Source organism: Pleurodeles waltl, chromosome 2_2, assembly GCF_031143425.1.
Source record: "Pleurodeles waltl isolate 20211129_DDA chromosome 2_2, aPleWal1.hap1.20221129, whole genome shotgun sequence".
Lineage (NCBI taxonomy): Eukaryota > Metazoa > Chordata > Amphibia > Caudata > Salamandridae > Pleurodeles > Pleurodeles waltl.
This window is the reverse complement of record NC_090439.1, coordinates 1,030,187,845-1,030,215,533: the sequence shown is the minus strand read 5'-3', so window position 1 is coordinate 1,030,215,533 and position 27,689 is coordinate 1,030,187,845. Positions and strand designations below refer to the sequence as shown.

Sequence of the window (27,689 nt, the reverse complement as noted above, 5' to 3'; positions counted from 1 at the left end):
TAAATTGCGTATGTGCTTTATGGATTTGAGTAGCGCTTTTGTCAATATCAGTTTATTGTGCCCTAGCGAACCACTATAAACTACTGACTATCGACAAACTAGGTGCATTTAAAGATATCTCATCTCCTTCCTAGCACATAACTGATGGCTGGAGTACGTTTTGTCCCAACAGGAGAACTAACCAGTCCACTAAAGATAGCAAGTGGAGTCGGGCAGGGATGTGCACTTGCCGTCTTCCTCTTCTCTCTTTACATAAATGGTGTTGATGAACTCCAATCTTTTGGGACTGATGCACCAAAAGTTGGGCAGCAGCTCGTACATATACTCCTGTACGCTGATGATTTCATCCTATTATCTCAATCCCGGTGCTTGATTTGTAAATAAAAACGCTTCACTGAAACATGCGGCTGCAATTAAATGTGTGAGCACAGACTACTGAGGCAGCGTAACCCTGAAGCCACCTCGAGCCTCTACAATCCATTTACAGCAATCTCAGCCCCTTCAGCCCACTCATGCAGTTTTCTACTTTCTCCCTTTGTGACACTTTTTCGTTTTTCTCTTCTGGCTTTCCCATATGCGTCTTTTGCTCGCAGCAAATGCTTGAAACAGCAATATAAGTGCTGGAAATCACCGGCTCATATTAAGCATTGCTCAAACCCCTCTAGGTCTTTATAATCTCAAAAACACTTTCACTTAATTTATGAAAGCGCAAGACCTAACGATAAAATTAAAGAAAACATTTATTATGAGCAATGGAAAGAAGAGACTAAAACACATCCATTTCATACTTAACATTCAGAACTTTTGTTAGGTTTAGAGTTTTTCCTGAACGACAGCTGGAGTACGCAAAAAGCATCCAACACCAACATGGTGAGAACTACAGAGAGGATGTTGAACTTTGCCACCAAACTGGGTGCCAAACCCATTTAGGAAATGCGGGCTCTTTAGCGTAAAGTCAATCCCAGCAGTGCTGTATATGGTGCAGGTGTTTGGGTCTAGGAAAGAGAACAATTTCCTGAGGTGACTTCTCGCAGTTCCACAGTCAACATGTGCTTAAAATACCGTGGATTGCAAATATCAGCAATATACTACTGGAAGACAAAACAATCACCCCCGGGTCTTTAAAAAAAAAAAAAAAGAGTTTATTAACAACCTAGGAACGAACCCAGAGAGATCACAATAATGTGTCGATTGTTAATTGCATGTCCGTCTGCAACCACAAAGATGCAACCATATAAATTGTTACTAACCCGTGACACAGAAATTCTTTTGTTTTCGATTAGGCGTAGCACTTCATCTAGTTGCATTCCCAGTAATGGGGCGCTGGGTATCCGAAGGTTGTACCTGCCCGTGTGATAATAGATTAACTGAATAGACAATGTACTTGGCACATTTCTGTGTATTCTATACTGTAAGTGGAAGCGTTTTTTTTTTTTTTTCGTTTTTTTTTTCAAGCCATTATTTTTGAGGGAGAAGCTGTTTATCAGGAAACATTCAGGTTCTTGTCTTTGCTAAATGATGTGCTAGTATGCAAAACGGTTATTACGTATATTCTGCATGTATTATAAGAAAGAAAATCCATGCCTTTTGTAGAATTCTAAATACTTTTTATTTTTTATTTTTCATTTATACAAGATCACGGCTGCTGGATGAATTCAGCTCTTTCTGTAGAAACAGGTTCTTAAACACGTATTTTTTAGGATGGCTGCTTTTATGGTTTTATTCTTTTTAAAAACAAATAACAATGGAATTGATTTAGATTGGTCAAAAAGTGGCCCATGTTTACAACTTGGGACATTTTTTAACTTGATTTATTTGTTTTAATATCAATGAAATTAACAGTAAAAACCGGCCAAGCAGAACCTAAACCGGGCCCACAAACTGTCATGTCAGACTAGCCCATCGGGCATTGCCGGATTGCCTTATAGGCCACTCCAAACCTGGAAGTGAGTAAAGGGAAAACTACGCTCCAGAAATAGGACTTTACACCAGTCAATGAGAAGACAAACTGAACCAGGCCACAGTTCTTAGTGAGACTGGAATCCCATGCTTAATTTGTTAAAAAAAATTCCAGGGCCCTTGTCATGAGCCCATTTCCATAAGCACCGCCCATTGCTGCTGTCAGTGCTGCACATTACAGTAACAGCACAACTACTAACCATCATACTCCTGCAAGTGTGACAATGCTGACTATTCCAGGCCCCCAAAGCTGTAAGAATGTTTTTTATGCTCGTCTCTAAATTAGATAAACAGTGCCACATTGTGGCAGCCTGTCATGATTGCTGGTGTTGACAATTAAGTACCAGAGCTGAGCACTGGAAACTACCAGTTCACATTAAGCACTGATGGAATCTCAACTAAATTAGCCTTAGCTCATAGTTCTCAAGCACTTAATAGCATAATCACTTGGGCTACCAGTAACCTATCCATTTGCAAAGCAGTTCCTGCATGCAAAAAGGCGTGATCCTTGTGTTGAGATTGGGAGGTCAAATGGAAGTTAGTTGCTCTGCTGTCTCCGCCAGCACCAGGACCAGACTGCCCGGACCAGGCATTGGGCATTTCCCCAAGAAGCTGGAAGGGTGGGGGAGACATTTTTGTATGGGGGTGGAGCATTGCAGCAGTTTTAAAAGCACTACAGAGTTCTTGTATATCCAACAGTGTTCAGGCAACAATACAAGTGCCAAGATAACTCTGATTAATGTACCTGATGGGGAGGGGTCAGAGTTTCATCTAGTGGTAGTTTTGACTAATCTAAGGTAGCGCAGATGGTTAATATGCCTGCTGCAAAGAACATCTACTATGCAGATTACAGAACAGTATTTTATGTGCATAGCTCAGTGGGATAATGCTTTTGTCATGGAAATCCTTTTGTTACTGTGCAGTTCATAAGTTAAAATCATAATCTAGCAAAGTGAATGATGAACTGCCATAAAAGAGCTGCATGCAAACCTTATGGTACAGGCTAGAAAGTTTTTTTTTTTTTTCCCAGGCTTATATTATCCTAATTTTGCTAAAAAGAGTTTGGATAGCACTAACATGTTATTTGTAATTCTAACTCTAACCACTGTGTTGCATTCTGAATCCTGAGTTTATGCTTCCTCCGACCAAGCACGCTTTAAAAAGAAAAGTGTGAATTCTTCACCTTGTAGTCCTGTTTGTCTTTACATCACACACACATATACAGAGACAATGAATCATACGTGTGTAAATCAGTGTATAGAAAATATTATGTAAAGTGCTAAACACCCTACACTGATAAGAGTGGTGCTAAGAAAACAAATTAGATACACATGAGGGGCTATGAAGAGATGAGTTCCTGTTAGAGGGTAATGGTGAGGGGGCCATTGAAGAGCCTCAAAGATTGCCATATCCTGGTGCACTGTAAGGTCATAATTTACTATTCTTCAGAAATTAATACAATTAAATATATAATGAAAAAATGCATTGTAGAATGCACCATTTTTGCATTTTTTTCCAATTTTATTTGGGGGTGGTGGAGAAATTCCCCAATCACCAATATAGTGGTCAGGCTTGCTCGCTATGTACCTGTAAAGGAAGATCTGCTCGCTATGTACTCTCTATGGGCTGATATGACAAAATTTGCCAGGGCTGTTTTGGGTTCCCAGTCTCGCCTTGGCCAGCACCGCCTCTCCAGTTGCAGAATTAATCTGTCTTTGGAGAATCTTGACATAGTTCACTGGGTTTGTGAGCCATAGGCTCTATTGTTTGGTCTGTTCGGTGCTTCTAATTTATTTTTTAATGAAGGCCATTTCTCTTGAAAGCTATGGGGTATGTGATTTGTTTATTACTTAGTTCCAAAGCACAAGGCTACTTCACTCTTGGTGGTGGTGGAATAGTGTTGGGTCTGTTGGAAGATCATACATGCCTAACCTGTGTATATTTCAGATCTCTACAATTTTGCATGGTAAGTGTTCAGTTACAGCAATGGCGGATTGTCTGCTTTGTCTGAAGCTGTCTAAGTGTTACACTACAGATTATGTTCCGTTTGTTGACTTGGAATGTAGCTTTTATTTTTGTGGTGGACAAAACATTTTTTGTTGTTGAGATAATTATTTTTTATTTTGCAGTTAGGCTGTCTTTTAGCTCCCCTGGCATTGGCGGGTGGGGGGATTAAAGATAGACTGCTATTTTTGGTAGCGGGCTCTGTGTTTTCAGGGGTTCATTGTCATGTGATTAGAGTGTGTTACAAATGGGGTTTCCGATTGGCTAGGGTATGCACCTAAGCCTGGCAGACCCCACCACTCGAGTTGGGGCAAGAAAGTTACACACCAAACGTAACCTGTGCTTACCTACTGGTAACTTGGCACAGAGCAGTCAGTCTTATCCCGAGAGACTGTGCAAAGGGTTTGTGCAACATAGTCACACCAGTGACACAAGAAGTACCACCAGAAATGAGACTCCACAAAAGGATGTATAAAATATGTCTCTATACTGTAAGGTATATTGTAGACCAAAATTACGTATTTCATAAATAGCACGTAAAAGCTGCACTTACTGTAACGAAACTGTGTTCCAATAACGTGAGGATCAAAATAGGCATACCTCCTAACGTTAGTGAATGCTCATGACCTGAAATGCATAGCTTGTGCAGAGAACAACATATGAATCATCACAGCGCGAATAATAAAGAATAAAGAAGCACACATCACCATGAAGGCATTGGTCACCAAATATTCCCACAATAGCATAGGGTGCAGCTCCCTTGCACTCCTCATAAAAGTTATATGGTAAAACAGGTTCCCATGTGGGGCATAGGAGTACCACAATATGAAAATGAACCGTTATAGGAGTATGCACCCTCACATGAGTGCTAGTACTGTGATGACCTGAATTATTTAGGAAATATGCCTGGTTTCCCCCTATATTACCAGTATCCCATAACTCTGTTTAGGCACTGCCCACCTACCCCTTGGTTAGGAGGCACACACATTAGTAACATAGGTCTGAGTGCTTTGGTGCTCCTACAAGGAGGGTTACGGTAATGTTATCCTGCAGGTAGGGCAGGGCATTCCTAATGCACCGATCGAGAGCGCTACAGTCTGGCCACAAAAAGAAAAGGGCTCCCTTTTGGTCCGTGAAGGTGACCAGCTCTCGGGCTGAGAAAGCCACCAAGGTACTATTGTTCCCAACCACAGGACAGGCAAGGCACCTCCAGGTCAGGGCCCATCCTTGTTAGGAACAATACCTCCAGAGATTAGGCACATGCTTAGCTCCTGGTCTCGGGGGTGGGAGGGACAGGGGTTGCTCTGCGGGCAGTCGCAGAGTCCCCATGGCAGACTCAAAGCAGCTGGGGTGACTTCAGGTGCTGCGTCATGTTACAACACCCTGAGCCGGTGTAGAAACTGGAGTAATTGGCGAACCCCAGGTGGAAGGGGGTAGCTGCAGCGGTTGCGCTGTTCCAACCTGGTATCCCCGGGTTCTTTTCTTGGCAGTGCAGCTATTCCTAGCCAGTAACACTAGGGGTGGGGCCATCCACCACCCTGGAAACCTGGACCAAAAGCGGACAAAGCCCTTTCTCGGTTTCGGTTGCAGCGTGAATCGCTGCTTGTTCCTCTACATGTTCCTTCCTCCAGGCTCTCTGGTGCACAGAAAGCGTTTCGTGGTTGTGGTGTGAGGACCGAGCAAGGATGTGTTATATTAGCATGCTGCTGCTGGATTTACAGGCGCTGGAGACCTGAAGCTGAGCTGCTCATAGGCAACCCTTGATAACCCTGGTTGGGCCAAACAGCGGGGCAAGCTGACACACCCTTGGGAACACTTTAGTGACACAAAGTAGGCAGGCAGACCAGCTCATCTATACTAGTGTGGAGTGGTAGTTGCTTCTGCAGGCCCACAGCAAGGCAGGTAAGAATGGCAGTTTCTCCTGACCGCTCAACTGTGTCCAGTCAGAACAATGTCAGAGCAGCTGGCAGCAAGGCAACAATCGGAAAAGCAATGCAGGGAGTCATTTATGCCACCCAACAAGCAGTAGGGCAATAGCAGAACAGTCCAAATGAGTCCTTTGGGCTGCACAGTAGTCCTTTTGACAGGTTCAGTCCCAGTTCCGAAGGTGCTCTACCAGTCATGGGGCGAGAGCCCTTGTACTTATTCTTCAGTTTCCCTGCTTCTAGAACGTTCCAGCCCGATATGATCAGTTCCAAGAAGTTCCATTCTCCCCTACTCGGGATCCAGCTTTGTGTGAGGGCAAGGCACAAACTATAAAGTGTGAACCACCCTCCATCTTACACAGCCCAGGAAGACCATTGGTATGTAGATGAATGCAGGTGTAACCCTGTCACACCTAACCCTCCCTGATGGATGGCTGTCTGGAGAGTGGTCACAAAGCAGAGTGGCCATTCTGCCCTAGACCTGGATTGGAGTTGGGCTGCAAAGCACCAGAGTTATGAGCACAGAGAAATGTCCACTTTCTAAAAGTGGCATTTCTAAAATAGTAAAGTAAAATCCAGCTGCCCCAGTAAGGAGCATTTCTTACTACCATTTCACACATAGCAAAAATGCCCATGCTACTCCTCACAGATCAGAAATTACCACATACATATTCAAGGGAATTCCCAATGCACACCTATGAGAGGAGCAGCACTCACAGCAGTGAAAATCAAAAGGCTGTTTGTCACTACTAGGACATGTAATGCATACATATACATGTCCTACCTTTTACATACACGACACCCTGTCCATAGGGCTACCTACAGCCTACCTGAGCAGTGACTTAGGTGTAGAAAAAAGGGAGTTCAGAATGGCAAGTAGTTTGACTTGACAAGTCAGTATGGCAGTAAACTGCACATGCAGGCACTGCAGTAGCAGACCTGAGGCAAGCTTGAAAGTCTACTTATGTGGGAGGCATAATCAGCTCAGCAGGCCCACTAGTAGCATTTAATGTACAGACCCTGGTATATGGTATACCACTTTACAAGGGACTTAGAGGTAAATTAAATAAGTGTAAACCAATTTATACCAACTTCTAGGAGACAGAACACATGCACTTTAGCACTGATTAGTAGTGGTGAAGTGCCCATGGTCCTAAAGCGAACAGAAAGAGGGTCAGAAAAATAGAAAGAGAAAGACAAAAAGTTTGGGGCCAACCCTGCAGAAAGGGCCATTTCCAACAGAGTGCGTTATTAGGATTATGGTGCTTGCCCGTGACGTCTGATGATGTTGCTATAGTCTCGTTTACTGGCACGCCTTTTTGTTTCCTTTTTTTGTGTTAAAGTGTTTGCACATTTGCTCTATATTGATGACTCCAATTATTTTTTATTAATGGTTTCGAGGAAGGATGCATTAACCCAGCTCATGGTAGTTCAGATACTCGATAAGCTTTATTGGCCTGTGGACTCACAGGATTGTGCCGCATGCAATGTAGTGAGGAACTGGGTTTCCTTTTTTTGGCATTTGCTTTTTCACTTAAAGACCCTCTATAAATGCTGCATGTTAGTTTATATATTTTTTACCTATAAAGCTCCAGGTTCCTGTTTATTGAATATTTGTTATTCTCCTTATCCACAGCAAAGCAAATGGATACACCGATTTGCCCTTTTCTCAGCTCGCAAGCTAGCTTCAGGTCTTACAGAGTGAAATGTCATTTTGTTTTTCTCGAATTGCGGCTTTTTTATTACATTATTTTGTCTACCAATTCATGTGTATAAAGTAGGATTTTTCAAAAAATATGTAAACACTAGGTGATGTTGGGAGTTTAAAATACACATTTGTATTTGTAAGCGTACCACACTGCAGGACTATACAAATAAAGTACAGGAAGAAGGAGACGTCTACGTTTAGAGAACCAAAACAACCTTTTCTTGAAACATAATACCACAAAAAGTAGTTGTAATCACTAAATAGAGTACCACGTTTGGGGCATTGACACTGGCAGGCATTGATGGGTCTTTGTTCAAGCTGGACTGGATGAAGGTTAGGTAATATCCGGAAACTGCACTTTCTCTGGAAAGGTGTAGTAAGGGCTCATCTGCACCAAGGTCTATGGCTCATGACTCAATAGGCCCACTGTGCGCTTTCTCACAGACAAGGAAAATGCGGTAGGATAAGTCATGAGATCTCCACCAGGGCATCAAGTTTAGCCCTAGCCTTGAGGAAACGGGAAGTGTGCAGTTCCAAAATGTTAGCAAGGATTCAAATATTTCCTCTGATGGTATTTTATTGTCTTAATTCTAGTCATTTTTTGTTGCTCCCGCAGTGGATTTTCCTCTTCTCCTTTCAATTCAGTTGGGATAATTTTGTCAGACAGGCAATGCATCTTCATTATAATTCACTAGATTCAACATTTAAAAAAAAAAAAAAATAGAAAAGTGCCTTAAGCACACACATTGCCGGCTTTACCCATCTAGACTTTAGTCTACTGTTGGTCCATATTCAAATCACCATTGTTTGAATGCAGTTTTCTTTAAATAAGGCTGGTCTGTCGAGTTGCATATTGGGCAGAAAAACAATGAACTGGAATGCAGCCATGTGTAATTACTAGACGGTGAGACTGATTTAAAACGATCCACCATCTGTTTGCTTTTTATACATTTTTCTGTAAGACACTTTCTCTGGCGTTTGTGAAACTTCAGGTGCTTTTTAAAATCTACTTGCCAGGAGTAATCCTTGAACTTTATGGAATTCATTTTAGTACCTTGATGCTAGTGGTGAAAGAATACAACTCATTCTATGAAAAGTGGGGTACAGAAGAAATGCTTGGGGTCAGATAACCAGAATAAAAAAGGGAAGCCATCCAATCCAGAGCAGAAAACAGATAAGAAATGCATCAAATCATAAGCAAAAGGGCAGACCCAAAAACCATCCACCCCATGAAGTATGAACCACTGTTTGCAACAGACAGTTGAAGTGGTCTGTAGAAAGTACTACGTAGTACTACAGGATCTTCCTTTTTCCCCCTCACAAAATAGTACACTGGTTCAGGAGCTCAAGATCCTAAGCATTTACCTTAATAATCCTGAGTCTATGACACTTAGCTACGAAGGCTCAAAATACCATTTACTGCAATGGTTCCCAACCTTTTGACTTCTGTGGACCCCCACTTTATCATGAATGGAACCCGGGGACCCACACTGAATCATTATTGGAATCCGGGGACCCGCGCACTGAGTCATTACTGAAAGCTGGGGACCTAATCCGTCATTAAATTTTCTAAGCAGTTGAGGACCCACTAAGGAGGCTTCACAGACCCCCAGGGATCCCCGGATAACAGGTTGGGAACCACTGATTTACTGCATGCCCACCCACCTATGCACAACTACTTATAGCTCCTCTGCAAATTCAGGAAATACAGAAACATTGTAATACTAGGATGTCTAAAGGGAAGAAAACCCAGACGGTCAGGCAAACTGCTCACATCTCAGAAGCCAGACACAACTTCTTTGGCTTTCAGCTGAACAAAGATTATACATCCTTTTTTTTAATCAGGAAAGTTTAATTAAAAAGGGCCATGCATACAAGGTCTGTTTTAAAAAAACAAAACATAAAAATGCATTTATGGCCTGAAACTCTAGACTGGCTTTAGTGAGGCTTCTCCACCTTAGGGGCCACCTTTGTGATGCACTGCAGTAACAATTCAGTCTCTTAGGCTTATATCCAAAGTTTAAAGGATCTTTGAGAATTTCTTATTGTAGAGTGTTTCTTTTTAATTTTCCACTACATTATTGCTTCTGTTCAGCCTGCAGAGATGGGATCCAAATCAGACCCTCATGTACATTGGTCGGTCTGTTTTTGGCTACTGAGCACTTCCCTTTGTTTTTTTCATCTCTTCTGGATACAATTTGTAGCACGACTTTGGCCATTAAAACCTTAGTTGAACAGTTTATAAATACCTAGATTAACTTCCACTCCTGCTTTAATAGCCCACAAAATATATTCTAGAACAATGGTTCCCAACCTGTGGTCCATGGCCCTCCAGCGGTCTGTGACACATTACCAGGGGGTCCGCAGGCCTAGGCCGGCAGGAAGGCTCTTCTCCAGCTGGGGCCTCCAACAAGTATGTGTTTTTATATTTATTACTTCCTTTGTGCAACAGGTTTAAAAGCGCTGCACTGTTCTGGTAAAAATAAGAGCGTCAAGATAACTCTGGTGATTAATGTACCTGCTGGAGAGAGATGGGAGTTTTGACTAGTGCCAGTTTAGACTCATCTAAGGTAGCACAGATGGTTAATATGCCTGCTGCAAAGAATGTGTATCATGCAAGGAACATTATTTTATGTGCATATTACAGTGAGCTACTGCTTTTGTTACAGATTCTTTTGTTATGGAGCAGTTCATAAATTGCAATCGTAACCTAGCACAGACCGCTATAAACGACCAAAGAGCTGCATGCAAACGGCATAGCAGAGATTAGAAAGTTATGTTTTTATTTCCAGTCTTTCATTTTCCTTACGCTGCCAAAAAAAAGTGTGCTTGCGTAGAAATACATTTATTATTAAAGTCAACGCTAACCACTGTGTGTTTTGAATCCTGAGTTTCTACTTTCTCCAGACCAAGCACTCTTAGAAAATGGTTACCAGTGTGGATGACATGTGAATCCTACACCTTGTGGTCCCTGTAAAGTCCTCTAACACCCTACACTGGTATGAGAAGTGCTATAAAACAAATTAATTACATGTGACAGAAGTTATGGAGAGGAAAGAGGTCCTTATGATTTTACTTCCTTTCCCCACCACATATTTATGTGAAAAAAGTTCTCAGATCTTATGTACCTGAAAAATAAAAAGAGGCAATCACTTGGGAAATGTATAATCTGACCTGAGGACTCAGCTTTCTTAAATAAAACCAAACATTGAAAAGTTATTAGCCGAGATGCAGCATCAACGTTCCAATAACAATTTTTTTAATTTTTTTTTATTTTTATTTTTTTAATATAAAACAATTATATCCTTAGTAATTAGAGTATTTGTTTGGTGCGTACTTGTGTGTGTTTTTTTTTTTTTTTTCTTTTGGGTTAATTACTTTTTTAATGTTTGAAATTTAAATCGAACAAATTGCTTGGGGGGTCCCTGGTTTCCAGTAATGATTCTGTGGGGATCCTCGGGAGTCAAAAGGTTGGGAACCACTGTTCTAGAAGAAAAACTCACCTGTATCTATGATTTGAAGAGGACATTTTAAACATAAAATGGAAAGATAGGTGGGTCTGATCAGACTCTCTGGTTTGCCAACACACAAAGGTATCCACTTCTCACGGGAAAGCCTCCTGCATTTTAAAATTGAACTCTAGATAGCCTGTCATACATGCATGCAAGAGTTAATAAAGATGCGGTAATTTAGTAACATTTAATGTAAATTTTAATGCAGTTGTTTGGGTTACCTCTCATGCACCTAGAAGTATGCACTACTGATTACACAAGATAGCATGTAGTGTAGTATCATTTTATTTATAAAGCACTTTCATGCTGCTAGATTTAGGACAGGTTTGTTGTAGGGAACAAGCACTATGGAAAAGGAGTGGGCTTGTAGAATGTGGTCACAGAAGCTTTTAAATATATGAACGCATCAATTAGGGTGGTCCTTCTGGAAAAGTGCAATAACTGAAAAGAGAATGGTGTGGGCTGGCTGTATATTGCTTAACACGTCTCTCTCGTCTCCCCAAATTACAGCTATCCCCAATGTCTCTCCCTTTTACCATACCTTAATTTTCTAACAAGAACGAACCCCTGCTCGCTCCGGGAAAACTAGATGCCTTCACTGCACTACCATCAAGGTTCAGAGGAAGATGGTTACACTCGGAAGTTCTAGTCCCTTTCTTGCCTCCTCCTGGTTTGCCTTCACTTTCCTCCTTCACATGTGTAAAATCCCTCCACAGTTCGGGATGAAAACAATTATAAAATTAGCAACTGATAGAATAAAATCATTCAGCAACTAAATAGTTCCTAGATATACCATGCCAGGAAAATTCTGATGGACTTCAAGGATAGTCAAGATTCCTCTCCTTTCCCCACCATTTATTCTTTTGCCAGTGTTTAGGCGGGGTCTCTGTGACCCCCGCCTAGATGTGCTGACTTCTAGTCGCTGTCAGTAGTGCAGTGTGACCTTAAAACATTTTACAGGGCTCACCCTAGTAATGAAGTATTTTTTATTAAGGAGCCATAAATACAAGTTCCAAAAGCATTAACATATGGACACCCATTACCTCAACTGCAGACAGTTCTCTGTAAACTGGCAGCCAAAGGGTTTGTGCTGCAGGGGGGTTGGGCCTACATGTCCCAAGGACAAAATAAACATGAAAACGTATTTCCCTTGACCCCAGACAATATGTCTCTGGTGTCCAGCATAGGAATTCAGCATCCCTGCTTCTCTGGTGTTTCTTGTCTGTTCTCTCTTCCCTCCCTCTCCCCCAGCCCCCCCACGCCTTCATTGTGTGCTTCTCGTCTCTCATGCCTGCCCTTTCCTTTTGGGCCAACCTCTCAAATGCTGCAGGAAGTAAACATGTTTTGTGTTTTCATAGAAACACGTCATTCATACCGAAGGCTGTCTGCCATTCTACTGTAGTCTATATGATAAAAGATATTTTGGCGTCAATGGAGTGTTGTTATATTCCTTCCTTTCCATATCCTGGAGACTAAAAAACGACCACCAAAAATGTTCCCTGGGCATCCAACTTTTCTTTGAAATGGGGGGAAAAGCATGACTCTATCAAAAACGGTGGTGGTGGGGGAGGTTTCCAAACAGGTCACCCCAGATTCTTGTGTGGCTTTAACATGCTTATGCTGAATGCATTACCACAATAAACCCAGACCTTTTGGCTTTGCTTGTACTTTTATTTGGTGCTCTGTGACCCTCCTTGCAATTGGAAGTTTTCAGTTTAGTGTTCATGTATTCAGTGTAGAATCATATGATAAACTTGAATTACAAGAACCTTTCCTTTTCTAGGTTGCAGTACTCGTATTCTGCCATTTTCTCCGAAAGAAAAATATGAATCTTTAACAAATGAAAAAATACATCAATCCACTTTACAATATTTGTTTTTCTTCATGCTAATAACTCCACTGGCAGATTAGAAGATGGTGCTCTTTAAAGAACGTGACTATTTAATTCATACCATTTTCAGTAACCCTTAGTCTGTGTCAGAAGTATTTGTCCAAACAATTTATTTTTTCAGCTATGGCACGCATTTGAAAGGAACACCTTAAGTTCGGGTACTGTTTTTAATGTCGGAAAAAAGCATATATTATATCTTGGCATAATTCATGATTTGAATGAGAAAATGGAGCGCTAGGATTTAAGCATTGTGGGTAGAGCTCTGTGAAATTAGGTAGAAGTTATCGTATGTTTCCTCTGTTAAATGTGCATTTTTAATGTACACCCTTTCTTTTACAGAATCGCACTATCCACAATGTCGATCGTACTTGAGGATGTGGCGGAAGTTAGACCTCTAATAACGGAAGAGGTAAATGTTGTGTTAAGTTTTCCTACTGATTTACAAAAACTGAAGCTGCAATGTTCCTTTTTCACTGCTATGCAAATTGAGATCTTACTCACCCGCTGGAATATCCCACCACCTGCTCTCTGAAAACTGAAACTTGCAACATCCGATGCTACCTGCATTTGAAATACTTTAATGGCAACAAGCATAACCATAACTAGTATTTTATCTTACGAATTTTGCGTGTGTAATGTCCACACAAATGTTGTAGCGGTACCTTTCGTTCCGGAGTACAGAGCCACTGGAGAAACGTCAGCACAGCATCAACTCACTCCTTCAGTTCACGATGTAAACCAATCACCTCATCTATATAGAACATACCATGCCCACTGCCGACAACAAACATACCCACAAGCCCTTAACCAAGCCCACGACAGGGTGGTATTTCAACGAAACAAGGTAAACTCTAGACATCCAAGGGACTTGGTGTAATGATTATGATGTAGCAACAGTGGTCCGTAGGTAGAAAAGGTAAAACAAAATGATAAACAAATGTAGATCAAAAGAGTGTTTTTAGTATATAGTAACCCATCCATCCATAAAACATTCCAGAATCCACTCCTGCAGTGTACTGTGATGGATGTCCGTGTCTCGTGAAGGGCAGCACACCTGCTTCAAGGGATAGTGGTGTCGGCATCGCCTACTGGCAGAGGACGCCGACACTGCTATCCCTTGGAGCGCGCGTGCTGCCCTTCACGAGAGATGGAGCGCTGATGCTATTCTCGCGTTCTCAGCAGTTCCTGGTCACACAGGGATCTCTCAATACGTCCAGGACCTTACCAAGATTCTGGTGATTCCTCAGCTTGTGTGAGCCTGCCGAGTGTCAAGAACTCAGGCCTACATTGTATCTGTTGTGATTAGGAGTCTGTTATTTGGATAAGGATTCAAATGTGTCAGCCACATATGCAGACCCAGCTTGTATCAATTTATTGTGTACTTTATGGGCTGTAGCTCTACAAATGCAATTGTGACACAAACATTTTACTTCGTTTGCATGTATTACATCTGTCCTTGAGCAGTTCCCTCACTATTCACGTCACTTTGTTCACAGTACACTGCAGAACTTGATTATGGAATTTCATGTGTGGCTGGATTACTGTATGTTAAACATTGTTTTGATTTGCGTATGTTTAGCTTATTGCGTTACCTTTTCTACCTGGGGACTGCTGTTGACACAGTTATATACAGGGGAGTTTCTCGCTGAAGCAGGTGCTAGCAAAAATGTATACTAACAGAAGAGCAGTCTGGTTTAAAAATATGTATTTTTCTCTTTAGTATGCATTGATATTCAGTGCTTGTGTGATCAACATTATAACACATCTGACTGCAGTATATGTACAATCACACCCATACAGTTGGCACATGCTGTTGGCCAGTTAGGATTTAACTACATGTGCGTAACCTGCATCAAATAAGTCCGGCAAAAATGTGCTGTCAGCATGTCATTTCTCACCAATTGAGTGCAAAATGGCCCACAGGCATTAACCTACATTTCATTGGTGAAATTAATAAAAAGGGCAAACATTGTACACTCTGCATTTCGCCGGGCAAGGGTAACTGAGTTATTGCTTTATATTGCTGATGTTCTACCTACATGTTTCACATTCAGTGCTGGACCAGACCTCATGTTCAATTAAAATCTGATCACGCAAAAGGACACGCATTTCTTGAACAACATTTTGTTTGCTGCTTCATTGTGTCACGCAAACACTAGGATCTGAGGGACTGGCTGATGTTAAATAAGGTGAAGGGGGCAGAAGCTTAAACCCCAAGCCTTCGGAATCTGCGAGTCTTAAAAGTACAGACGCAAAGCTGCTTTACCTGGCCTCCCTCTTCCCATTCATGTGGTTCATCTGCTGGGCACCTGCTAGAACCATAATGAATTTAAGGTTTCGAGCCTCAAGGCTTGGAGGCCATGTACTTAAGAACAGAATGGGAAAGCAGTGTCCTATTTTTACGTGACATGTTACTGTGGAAAGAATTACACATAGGTGCCAAAAGGAAGGTATAATGTAGCAGGTGTCACTGGTATGTGGGGGTCCGAGAATGGAATATATGTGAGGAATGTGGGTAGCAGTCTCACCCAGCTCCATATCATCCCAGATCTGTTGTCTGTGTTGCTTGGCTGGTGATATGGTCAATGGGCTGTTCGGACATTGTGAAACGTTTGGTCCTCTGTTTTCCTAAATGTTCATTTGAGTTTTTTACATTATTTTGTTGCCATGTTTAAGCTCTGCCTTGAAGCCCAATGGCAGACCTGTGTGACAACATTTGCTCCATGTTGGGGGTGGAGTGGGTTAGTGAGCTGTAAGAGTTAAAGCAGCCACCCGTTGTAGAGGGAAAAACTGTTATTTACTCAGTTCTGCATCTCTGACAAACAGCAACAAACAGCAATTATTTAACGTCAGCAGATGTATTGATCTATTGTGCCATCTTTAATTATATGGCATCTTTAAACTATTCAGAAGTCTGATTTTTCTTCTAGAACTGGAGACCGCCGGACTGGATCTCCCCGTTCCACATCCCCCCTCTGTCCTTCCAACGTCACTCAATAAATGACAGGCTATCAGCCTAAAGTTTACTCTGGGCACACACACAGGCCATGTTTATTCCAATAAGAAGTCCTAAACATAACATTCCAGAGACACATTTGAGAAATACTGCACCTGTAAAATTCACACATTACAATTTGATGCTTATTTATTTAACAATGATAATCTGTCTAAAGAAAATGACCAGGAGGGGCGTTCAAATTGCTACCCTCATATTGATGGAAGGCTACTGCCTTCTGCAGCATACTGTGTAGTGATCACTAGGAGTGAACATGTCCTTTTTAATCTCTAGAATTGGAGTGTGACCTACAGGCTCACTCACCTTTTTAAAGTTCTGCTACTGTGTGCTTAACTAAACCTTTCAACTACATGAGTTGGATGTAAAGTGCTGCAAAGGAGTAGTGACTGTGCTGAATGTATGTGTACCTGGGAAGGGCACAGTACAGGAATAGAGCAAGGCTGTGCAGTACATGCACAATGTGTGTGTACTGGGTGTATGTGTACCTGCACAGGATACATTAAGTGAGATGATGTGCTGTGTGTGTGTGTGCAGTGAAAGAATGTGCTGTGTGTATGTGTGCTTACGAAAAGTGCAATACTAGAAGGGTAAAGTGTTGAGCAGCACAAACATGATGAAGGTGTCTGTTTGTTTGCAAGTAGCACACCATGGCACAGTACAGGAAGGCCATAGTATTGAACAGTGCACACAGAGTGAATTTGTGTGCCAGGTGTATGTGTGTCTGTGAGGGCAAAATGCATGAAAGTAACCATACTAAATAGTGTGTGGGCTGTGTTGATACACTGCACGCAAGTGTGCATGCAATGGTACATTACATAGAGGACTCTGATTTCCATTTTAAGAAGCCCAGACATGCTTGGTGAAGACATGAGGCGTAGAGGAGTCCACCCAGATAAATATCCGTATTGCTGCTTGTCTGTGAGCTGGGTTGATGACACTGATCATTAAAAGTAGAGCTGGGTGCCTGGCATTAACCTTTTGAAGCACATATTGTGGCTGAGATCAGGTGTGAACTATAACCACTCTGTTGGCCTGTTTTGTGAGATGGTAAGCTTCAGAGACTCTCCTGCTGTGACAGGCAGCCTTTCAAGAGGAAGAAAGAGCAGCGGAGGGTGTCTCTCAAAAGAATTAGAACCTCAACATCAATCTGCAGAGACCCAGACCCTAAATCACATTTGGTGTTTGGAAATGGACTATAAGAAGGGAAGCTGAGACCCCTAAAAATTAACTCCCAAGCAGACAGACTGGCGCTGTGAGAAGGGGAAGCTCTGCAAGACTGCCTGTGACCAGGATTGCAGGAGGGAGGGAGGCAAGGCCTGCTATACTCTCTGCTGGGTGATAGGACATCATCCATGGAAACTAAGACCACCTGCTCTCGAGCCTGGAGCACCACCTTCTGCCTCTCTGCCAAAACCAGTGTGCCCTGTTGGGAACAGGAGAGAGTTGGAGGAAGTGGAAAGAGTTGGAGGAAGTGAAGTCCATTGGTGAGCCCTGCAGAGAGGACTCCTGGTGAAAGGAGACAGCTGTGCACGCATCTGGTTGTCGCCCATGTGCAGTATTGGGATGTGGACCCAGCTGATGCCAGAAGAGGGTCACCATGAACTGAGTGCTGTGTGAGGAGAATTAAGCCCACACTGCCTCATTGCAGCAACACCCCCCACCTGCCAGAAGGGGCCACTCTGGAAGTAATTGCTACCTACAAAGCTCCAAGACCTTTGTGGGCCTTAGCAGTGACCTGTAAGGCAGAAGGGGACTCTGTAGTATAGGTTGCTGTGCAGTGAAAACTGGTGCCTTACCTGCAGGGATACATTAGAGGTCAAGCCCCGGGACATCAGGAGTAAAAGGCCTTAACTACCACAGTTTGGCCCAGCCACCCCTGTGTTCCCTGTGGCCCTCTGAAAGGGGTTCTAACACCACCAAAGCTGGGGCCACACGATGCTGTGAGATCATGGACTGTAGCATCATGCCCTACAACTCTGAACTGGAAGCCTATGCTTCTAACCCGATTTCAATGTCCTTGCAGAAGAAAGATTCCTACCTGTCACCTCCGTGCAGGCCTTAAAGGTAATTGATGGCAAGAGTCTGTCCTTCAATTCTGCTATAAGGATGTCTAGGGTAATGAGGTCCTTTTACCCTCACCACCAACTAATATGGATTCAGCACAGGTCCAGATGTCAATGAAGAGAGAGTCCCCAGATCAGATAAATGCATCTCCTAACAATGGAAGATCTGTTGCCTCTTGTTAACTCATGGGGAATGTCTCAAACGAACAGTCCTGGACACAGCTGGATAGTTCAGCATTAAGCCTACCACACACATTAATAGCCCTAGGCTTGATGTCTTTGCTCCATATTGAACTAGGTCTTATGAGATCCATATATGTAACCTCTGGAAATGCCACACCCTGACCAAGAAAATCCTGTCAATACACATTTTCTGAACTCCTTTCAACTTTTTTTTCTTCTAGGGCATTACCACCCATATAAATAAGGAGCTCCAGGGATGGCAGTACCTCATGGCACTTTGGCCCTCATTACGACCCTGGTGGTTGGCGGAGAAGTGGCGGTCTTACCGCCAACAGGCTGGCGGTAAAAAAATTGGAATCATGACCATGGCGGTTACCGCCATGGTCATCCGCCACTTCTCCGACCCGGCTGACCACCATGGATTTCATGGGGTTGGGAACCGCCATGAAGTCCATGGTGGTAAGCACTATCCGTGCCAGGGAATCCCTTCCCTCGCACTGATAGGGGTCTCCTCCAAGCCCCTGCCACCCCCCCAAAGGTGGCAGGACCCCCCTCCCCACCCCCGACATCACTACACAGACACACACCCGACACGCATGCAGACACCACCAACACACATACCGGCACACACACGAACAAACATGCCCACAGACACTCACACAGTCATACACACACACACCCACATTCAGACATACACGCACACATCCATACAGACATACATACAGGCAGACACGCACACATTTCCAAACACACTACACCCCGCATGCATACACGCACCCCCACACCCCCTCTTCATACTCACACGCACACCCCCATGCATGCACACAACACACAACACACAACTCCCCCACCCCCCTAACGGACGATCAACTTACCTGATCCGTTGATCCTCCGGGAGGGGATGGGATCCATGGGGGCTGCTCCGCCGCCAGCACCCTGTCAACAGAACACCGCCACGCCGTAACGTGATTCGGTGGGCGGTGTTCTGTTGACGGGGCGGTGGAGGTGGAGCAACCTCCACTTCCCCGCCGACCACCAGTATGGCTCCTGGCAGCTCTCCGTCCAGAAAAGGACGGAGGTCTGCCTGCAGTCCTAATTCGCTGATTGGGAAAACTGCCACCACTGGCGGTCTTCAGCATGGCGGTCCCTCAAGACCGCCGAGGTTGAAATGACCCCCTTTGTGTCTTTGGCAGTCGCTTGCAGTTGTGTGATAAGACCTTTTCTGCACCATCTTTAGAAGATGTTCCTCAACACTGCTAGCTTAGTCTTATAGAGCAGTAACAGCCGGAATGCTATCTGCCAAGCAAAGGAGTGACCAATAACCAATACAACCTTGGGGGCTAATACTACTACAGGACAGAAAAGTTAAAACATGGTGACACAGAAAAAAGGGAAATTACTGTGGCAATTTAGGTTGGATGTATCGCTTGAAGCAGCAGGATGACCAGCTACCTATGTGCCTGAATTCTTTGTCCATGAAACTCAATCATGCAAAGGTGGATGCAATTATTCTAAAGGAGTGTGAGGATAAATTGGATGGTTTGACCCCAATTGTCTTGCTGGCTGTGACAAAAACCACAGAGAACTGGTAAAGCGAAAGTAATTTCCCATTCTGATGAATGAAAAGCAGTGGAACTCTACATTAGGTTGCAGAGCTAAGCAAACTCTCATTTGCCAGCGGGTAAATAGGAGTTGCTGGATCAACATGTAATTCAGTGAGGGCATCCTTACCTAACTGGGCCATTTTTGACCTCTTTAATTTGATGAATAGTTTAGGAGAAGTGTGAATGCTGTGCTATTGCATACCCCTTGCCTGCTCCTTCCTAGATCGCCCAAACAACTCACTAACCCTAAAAGATCTTTAAAAAAAAGTTTTATATATATATATATAGGTGGCTGCAAACAATGACACCTCGTACAGTGAGCAGAATATTTTTGTTTTTGTTACTGAGCACAGAGTCGAGATTCTGTGTATCAAGTGTTCTCCTGCATCCTTACTGTGATTAGCTAATCTTGTCCAACCTGCCAATACTTTTCTTCCCCCAAAAAACTGTTGCCTGCATCTCACTGCCTTGACAATTTTAGTGTAACAACCTATGGCTGAGACACGTCTAGTGGGAGGACTAACCCATTTGTGCAGTACACCTAGGAAGAGAGAGAGCAAGTTGACCAAGAAAAGATGATTGTTCTGGTTTTCCTGCAAGAAAGACCTATGAGGTAAAAATGCTTTTTCATATGCCACTTGCGTGAGCTTGTAAAGAGAAGCTGCCACTAAATCAGACAGGACCGGACACGGATCTACTATAGATCTTCTGGTAATTGGGTCATCTGCCATGCTGCACGCAGGTGGAAACCCTGAAAATCATGTAGTTTCGAGTGAGACAAGCAACTTTATTGTAAATTCCTTGAACATGCCTGGCTTTAAACAGCACCTTAAACCTCAAGCAAAGAAGCACCTAAAGGTTCAACCTCAAAACCTGCCTGCAAGAGTCCCCTGCATGTTAATGACCTCCACCACTGCCCTGGTGTTACACCAGAAAATGGCTCATTTGTTGATTGGTACAGGCACTGTTGTAGGGAACCGCACCGAGAAAACAATGGTTTTAGTCTCACTAGACTCATGCCTAACACTAGGCAGATCCCCCCCCCCCCCCAATATAACATTGGTTTCCTAAGACTCTGAAACCATTGCTGCCAGGTAAATCTTGAATCTATGTACAGACATTTGCCTTGTTGGAGATCTGGAAGGATGGCTAGACTACTGGGCCAGGAACTGCACCAGATCCATAAGTCGCCCTTGACTTCATCAGACAGTCTACTGTGGTGGTGTTTCTGGGTGAGACCAGCCATTGACGATTGACCTGGTTAATGAACAAGCCATGGGATCAATCACGAGAGTGAAATTCAGGTATCCACCAGCTACAGGAGGAAGAGTTCCACAGTATAAAGTCGGGGCTTTTAGTCAATTGATGCAACAACACTGCATCAGTTGATAGATTAATAGCCCTCCTTTATACTGTGGAAGGTGACAATCACCAGGAATAAAGTCCATCTCAATCCCCCCACAGGAAAGCTATGCAATTGAAAAGGTAATCTGTCTTTTTGCTCACTAGAGGACCGCTACCTCCTCCCCCCCCCCCCCCCACCCCAAACAAAAATAATAATCCTGCATTAAGGCAACAAAAAGCACCCAGGGATCAACCGCTTTCAGTAAAACTGGCTGACCCAGCCTCTCTGCCAGTGACCGTGCCATCACACCAACAAGTGTGACTATTCCAGCCCTTCAAAGCTCTAAACATGGCTTTGGCAGCAGTTATTAGTAATTTATATGTGTATTTGATTAATGAACAACTGTTGTGCCTATTTATAAATTAGACAGAGAGTGCCACCATGTCGCAGATTGTCATAAATGGTGGTGTTGACAATTAAGTGCTGGTAACTACCAGTTCAAATTAAGCACTGGGCTGACCCCATAAATAAAGGTAGTCAAGGCAACAAATGATATCCTGGAAATGATGTGAAAATTTGCAACATGGGATGGAGAAACACCAGAGACTGGAATCCTCTATCCCTGCCAGAAACGAAGGTACAAAACCTGAGCTACCCTTTTAGTTTTATTGGGATTCAGGTTAACCCAAGGAAGTATGCTTTCGCCCCTTACTGGTGTGGGTAACACGAGATTAGCTGGATGATTTTCTAGGCTCCTTTACCTTTTCTTTGGACACTTACACTTGTATTCTGAATGGTGAGGCAAGACCTCCTGAATTTACATGAGCTGGTAGGATGTATGTACAGTTGTCTTTAGAAAGCCCAGAAGGAGCCTTTCTTATCAGCCCCAGTGTATTGCTGATAAAGATGCTGTTTCAGTGAATTCTTGTAATTGACTGCCCCCAACCTCATGTTCACCGTTGTGTGAGCCCATCTGATGTCTGGATGTTCTGCCTTGACCTACCTAAAGAGACGGTCTTGGTCTAACCCTACAGTGCCCCCTTATTCATGGAGAGTATTAAGAATCTAATTGGCATAAAATATAATTGAACCAGCCATCTCAGGCTTCTTCTCCAACATTAGCCATATGAATGTTAAAACAAAACAACCCATTAGTGATATTCTCTTCAACCATAGGTTTTATGTCCTTCCTTGACCCCTTGCCCTTTTTCTCATTTGTCTCAAGTTCCCTCCTCTTAAACCCCCTTTCCATACTTTTTTTTACATCAGCTGGCACATAGGTGCTGCTTGGACAGGATTGTTTCTTAAACATCCCTTAAGAGTAACGGCATAATATTTTCCCGATGCATCCTTACCTTTCTTAGCCTTGTCGTCAACCATGAGTGAGGCTCTGCTCCTATGCGGTCCCGTTCTCTCCTGCTGAGTTTTTGTGCATACAATCTTCTTTTGTTTCTACGTGGGCTTTTGCATAGGCCAGATTTTGCACATCAGCAATGCAGAAGTTACGCTACCATATGGTTCCCATGGTGATGTCCAAGCAAGACAAGTGGTAGGCTTGTCCTTCTTCCCAGTTAACTGGGAAAGCAACTGTGCCACCCCCCCCTTATGTGGTATCAGACTCTTCTATTACTGATCTCTGCTGTGAGACCCTATGGGATCAGTAGTGCTTTCAGTAGGACTTGCTTATCACCTCCTGTAAATATGCGGTGATCCCCCTGCTTGACCACAGCTTATAATTTCTTGCAGTATGAATCAGGCCAACAAACAAATGGTGCTGGCTAGGCCAAACTGCTGTCCAGAATTTTTCTGTGCAGATCGCAAAAAACTTACAAGATCATCGTGGAGCAGAACACAACCCCCAACCAAAATCAGAGAAAAGCATGCATTCCTAGATAGACCCACACGGTCCATGAAAATCAAGTAAACACTCCCCCATTGGCACTGTAAACACCACTTCTTCAAGCTGAAAATGTTGTTCCTGGTCCACGACAGCCACCCTTTGTGTTCACTGTAATCTGGGTGTGCCTGCCAAAATACTGCCTTCCCCCAAAGCTCAGATCATGGGAGCATAGGAGCCCAGAGCACTCGCCAAGCAAGAGCCAATAAAACAGCCCAGGCCAGGAGGGGATAATCAGAGATGGACCCTTCTTCAGGGAGGCAGAACACAGCAAGGGGGCTCCCACAGCAACCGCTAGGAGAAATCACAAGTGATCTTTTCTTTTTGTGCTCTGTCCTAGAGAACAATACGGGGACTGAGGTGTGCAGGAAGCAGGCCCTTGGCCTCCATAGATGCGATCAATATGCACACACCTGCAAGAGGTCAAAAAATGGTATGGAGATGCAAGAGATCCCTTTCTTCCTCCTTTGTCACGGTTACTTGCTAGATCCCCACACTGTGTCCTGCTCAGGCCCTACCATCAGTGGACACCCCAAAAAGGAAAATGCAAGATGGCCCTTCCCTTAAACCTCAGCCATCACAGCAGTGGGAGCTGAAGTGACATGCCACTCGTGTACTGCACTTTCTGGTTCCCGTCCTGCAATACGTCTCATGAGGTGGGTACCCAGAAGCTTGCCCATATGTTGCCTAAAGCCTCCCTGCCTCAAGACAGAGTCCCAAGAGTAGAGGAGGACACTGACTCTGTGGACTCCTGGTCGTACCGCCCTGCACCTCTTAAAGGGATGGGCTCTTTTTATTAGAGTAAGAAGTAGGAAAAGTTATTCACGGTGCCAGATGATTCACACGATCACCCTTGGCCCCCAGTGACATAGTGTGGGATTGACAGCAAAAACCTAGGTTATTAAATCATTTTTTATAGCAATCTGTGGTAAGAACACAACAAACTTGAGTCTAGGAGACCAATGTTGTAACTGACTAATACGAAAGGAATTTAGTTGTCAGCCAATTTCATTAAAACTCTCACTGACATAAAAATGACCTATGAGCAACATTTGTATGTGTCTTATGTGCAATTATCGAGGTGTATGTTGACATTGTTTGTGTAGTACAATTCCAGTGCCCTCCAATACCCTGAGATGTTCATGTTCTCTTGAGAGCACATAGGCTGGTCTCATGCAGGGCGGTGTCCAACTGTAGATGGTCAACTCCATTGCACTGCAGAGTTTGCAAGAGTACATATTTTATGCACTTGTAGTCCAAGTTGAATTGCATACTGGAGATTAAACCATAAATGTTGAGTAAACTACATTCAGTATTATAAAAAAATATATATTTTACATCTCCAAATTACATTTACTTTTTCAGGGAATCACCGTTATCTATCCGGAACTCGAAATTCAGGCAAGTAATACATTCATTTTTTTGTCATTTATTGAAACAAGATGAACAATTGCAGCTGGTGCTTTTCTTTGAGACATCCTAAGCCTTGATATACAGTCTGGACAGAAGTAAAAACCAACCAGAATGTTTTGACTCACTTCAGAGGATTTCATGGTGGGAAGTGACATCATGCAAGAATGAGGTTAACCAACACTAACATGATTTATGAGGAATACAAATCCAAAATCCGGTCATGGAAGGTAGTTCTCCATTTTCACCTGCCACATAAAACCAGTTTGATTTGTATTCACCTGCTTTACTCCAGGCTTGACTAACTTTGTTTTAAGCAGAGTGCAAATTCCATGGAGCCATTTTATTGTGAGGAAAGCCTTAATGAAACCAATCAGTGTGGTGATGAATATCCTCGTCACAGCAAACAAAAGACCACTAGGAATGGACAACAGTTAGCAGGGATTAGTCTGGGACCTTCAATACGAGGGGAAGAGGGTATCTTCAGATGTCATGCAGGTCCACAGGGCTTCAAAAACAAGGATAGTACAGGAAACCAAACAATAAAAAGGGACCAGCCACATTCTTGCTTATTCATTTTGATGCCACCATCCACCCTCGGGCTGCCCAAATCCACCCATTCACCTATGAAGAGGTCACAGTTGCAACACTGTCTCCCCCTGATTCCCTGTAGTCTCAATGTGGCATTTATCCTGTTCCATTCATACAGAAGGCGACACCGTGCTGGTCCATGTTGCCTTTCTATAGTTTTATAGAAAGCTCCTTTACTAACGAAGCAGAATTTGACCAAAGTGGGTTGTTTTTGAGTTCTCCCTTTAACACCGTTCTTCTAAATGTAAACATGATTTGATCAATAATGTTCTTTGGATATAAGCGTGAGTGCACGCTTAGTTAGTTTTTCCCTCCCTCACCTGTACTTTTGACTCAAAGAATAATTTAAGTAGCTCTTACTTCCGGTGCTGTGGGCAGAGCACTCCCGCCATCAGCCCCTTGCACCCAGTACTTGGCTCTGCTGACCCATTGTGAGTGAACACTTTACCAGTTCTGACCCAAGTTGAGATGACACGAGGCTCCTAAAACCAAAGGCTAAAATGTGGCAGGTGAAAGGCTGTGAATGGAGGTCTGCAAAGGACTACACAACAATCATAGGAATAGCTGAAATCCTTACAAGGTCTCAGTCTCAACAAAAAAAGAAGAGGAAAGATTTTAAGTCTGTTGTAATTAGTAAACCATAACTACTAAAATCAATAAAGATCAATTCTGTGCTTCATAAACTATAAAAAAAAAAGTCATATTTTCAAACGTCCAAACTGAATAGAAATTTACCAAAAATTTTGAAATTGACTTGCCTGAGAATACTTTCATGAAAAGGATATCTTGTTTTGAATGTTTGTTTTTGTGAAAAGCAGTTTACGTCTTAACATGTCTCTGGAACCCTGGAAAAAGAATCTCAAGAAATTGGATCATTGGGGCGGGTGACTACCCATCTCAAGAAATAATGGCAACCTTTGTAAAGATGAACCTGCAAAGTCACTAAATTAACATACGCTCGAGTCCATGGTAGCTGTGGCACATAACAGTCTGGCGTATCGTAGGGAAATGTGTATGTATATAGTACTGAAACTGTAAGTTGAAATACAACACAATAAAAATATCAAACTGAATTACAAAAATAGAATACAATTTAATAAACAAATTGACACCAAAATGACAAACTTTCAGTAGAGGCAGAGATGTTTTAATTTTTTTTTATTAAAGTAGTAATAGCTCCAAGAAATACAAACTGGCAATGAAAGTCAATGTTCAGAGCTGACCTTAGCCTAAGAGCAATTTGTGGCTGACCACGATGGAGTGTGGGCTGTAAACAAAAACCAGGCTTGTCTTAGTCAAACGTGTTACCTACTAATTTTAGACCTTCAAGTCCAAATCCACCACAGGAGAACACATTCTCTTTGGCAGAGGCCAAACTGGTCCATGTCCAGTGGCACTGGTTAGCTAGGCATTTGCAGGAAGGTCTCTTGTATCTTGTGCAGGTTGTCGGGTGTAGCTTGCTTCCCTGTAGCTTGTACAGGTGGTCAGTTTTCTGGCCCTTTGAGTCACCTGTTTTGTCCTAGGTACACGAGGGAGAGCAAGTCCAGTCCGTTAGAGGCCTTCTCAGGTCTCGGACAGCAGGTTCAGTCCTCTTCTGATCTTCCACAGGTCCCTGAGTCTTATGAAGTAGATGTCTGGCGATGCCTCATTTATTCCTGGCTTCAGTTAGTGGAGAGTTGGGGGGCATAACTCCTGGGCATGCCCCAACCAATGGTGAAAACATTCCCCAGGGAAACCCCACCCACTTTCAAGATGGCAGATGTCCTTGGCCCTCTAAACGTGGCCTCTGAGGGCTGGGGTATGTATGGGTAGCCTCTTCGGATACTTCTGATTTCCTCTCGCATTTTAACACTGCAGTCCAGTTTGGGGCAGTCAGTGTAGCCCCAGTAGACCTACAAGCAGGCGTCTGGTAGGGGAAAGCAGTGTTTACTAGCAGCCAGACCATGGATACATAAGAATTGCTTTGGCATCATATTCCCCTTCCTTTCAAGTGCATCTCCAGTGTTATATGTAAAAGCCCAGCAGACCTGTCCAGCAGGATTTAACACTGAAATGTCAAAAAGTATATTCACAGCCCTACACTGCAAAGTCTGCCAGGTTCAAAGGTGTCATCTCTGCCAGTCCAGGTCAGGCTATTTTTTTACTCCTCAGAGGCACTTCACTCTTTTTTTTTTTTGTTTTTTTTTTTGTTTTTTTTTTTTTGTTTTTCATTCTCTTTCAAATGCTAATTACTGGGTGGCAAGAGTAAGTGAGCAAATGCAAATGTTGCCTTGAGGAACTTTAGTCTGGGAAAAGAACGTTCTAAAAGTTGCTTTTCTGCAATACTTTTTAACAATCTAACTTCACTATTAAAATTTAATTACCATTAAAAATAGTTTAATTCTCCAGGTAGTCCCATTCCAGAGACAGTATTACAATTATAATCAGTATTGGGGTTTTCTACATAGGGCAGTAAGGTCTAGCATATTGAAAAATAGCATTTGGGCGCCAGTTACTGCAAGGATATGTTAACATTAAATGTCTAAATATCCTACTTTTAGATGCCACGTACCCTATCTTGTGGGCGACAACACCTACATAA

The 27,689-nt window shown here is 43.1% G+C and overlaps 1 protein-coding gene across 1 annotated transcript in view; it reads left to right on the top strand.

Annotated features, from left to right (window-relative positions):
- The window catches only part of NDRG1 (N-myc downstream regulated 1), a 154,780-nt gene that overhangs the window by 23,281 nt on the left and 103,810 nt on the right, over positions 1 to 27,689 (top strand). The window contains exons 2-3 of the mRNA XM_069220786.1: positions 13,339 to 13,408; positions 24,473 to 24,508. Coding sequence (XP_069076887.1) covers positions 13,355 to 13,408; positions 24,473 to 24,508 — 90 coding nt within the window. The 5' untranslated portion in view covers positions 13,339 to 13,354. The remainder of the gene's footprint in view (positions 1 to 13,338; positions 13,409 to 24,472; positions 24,509 to 27,689) is intronic.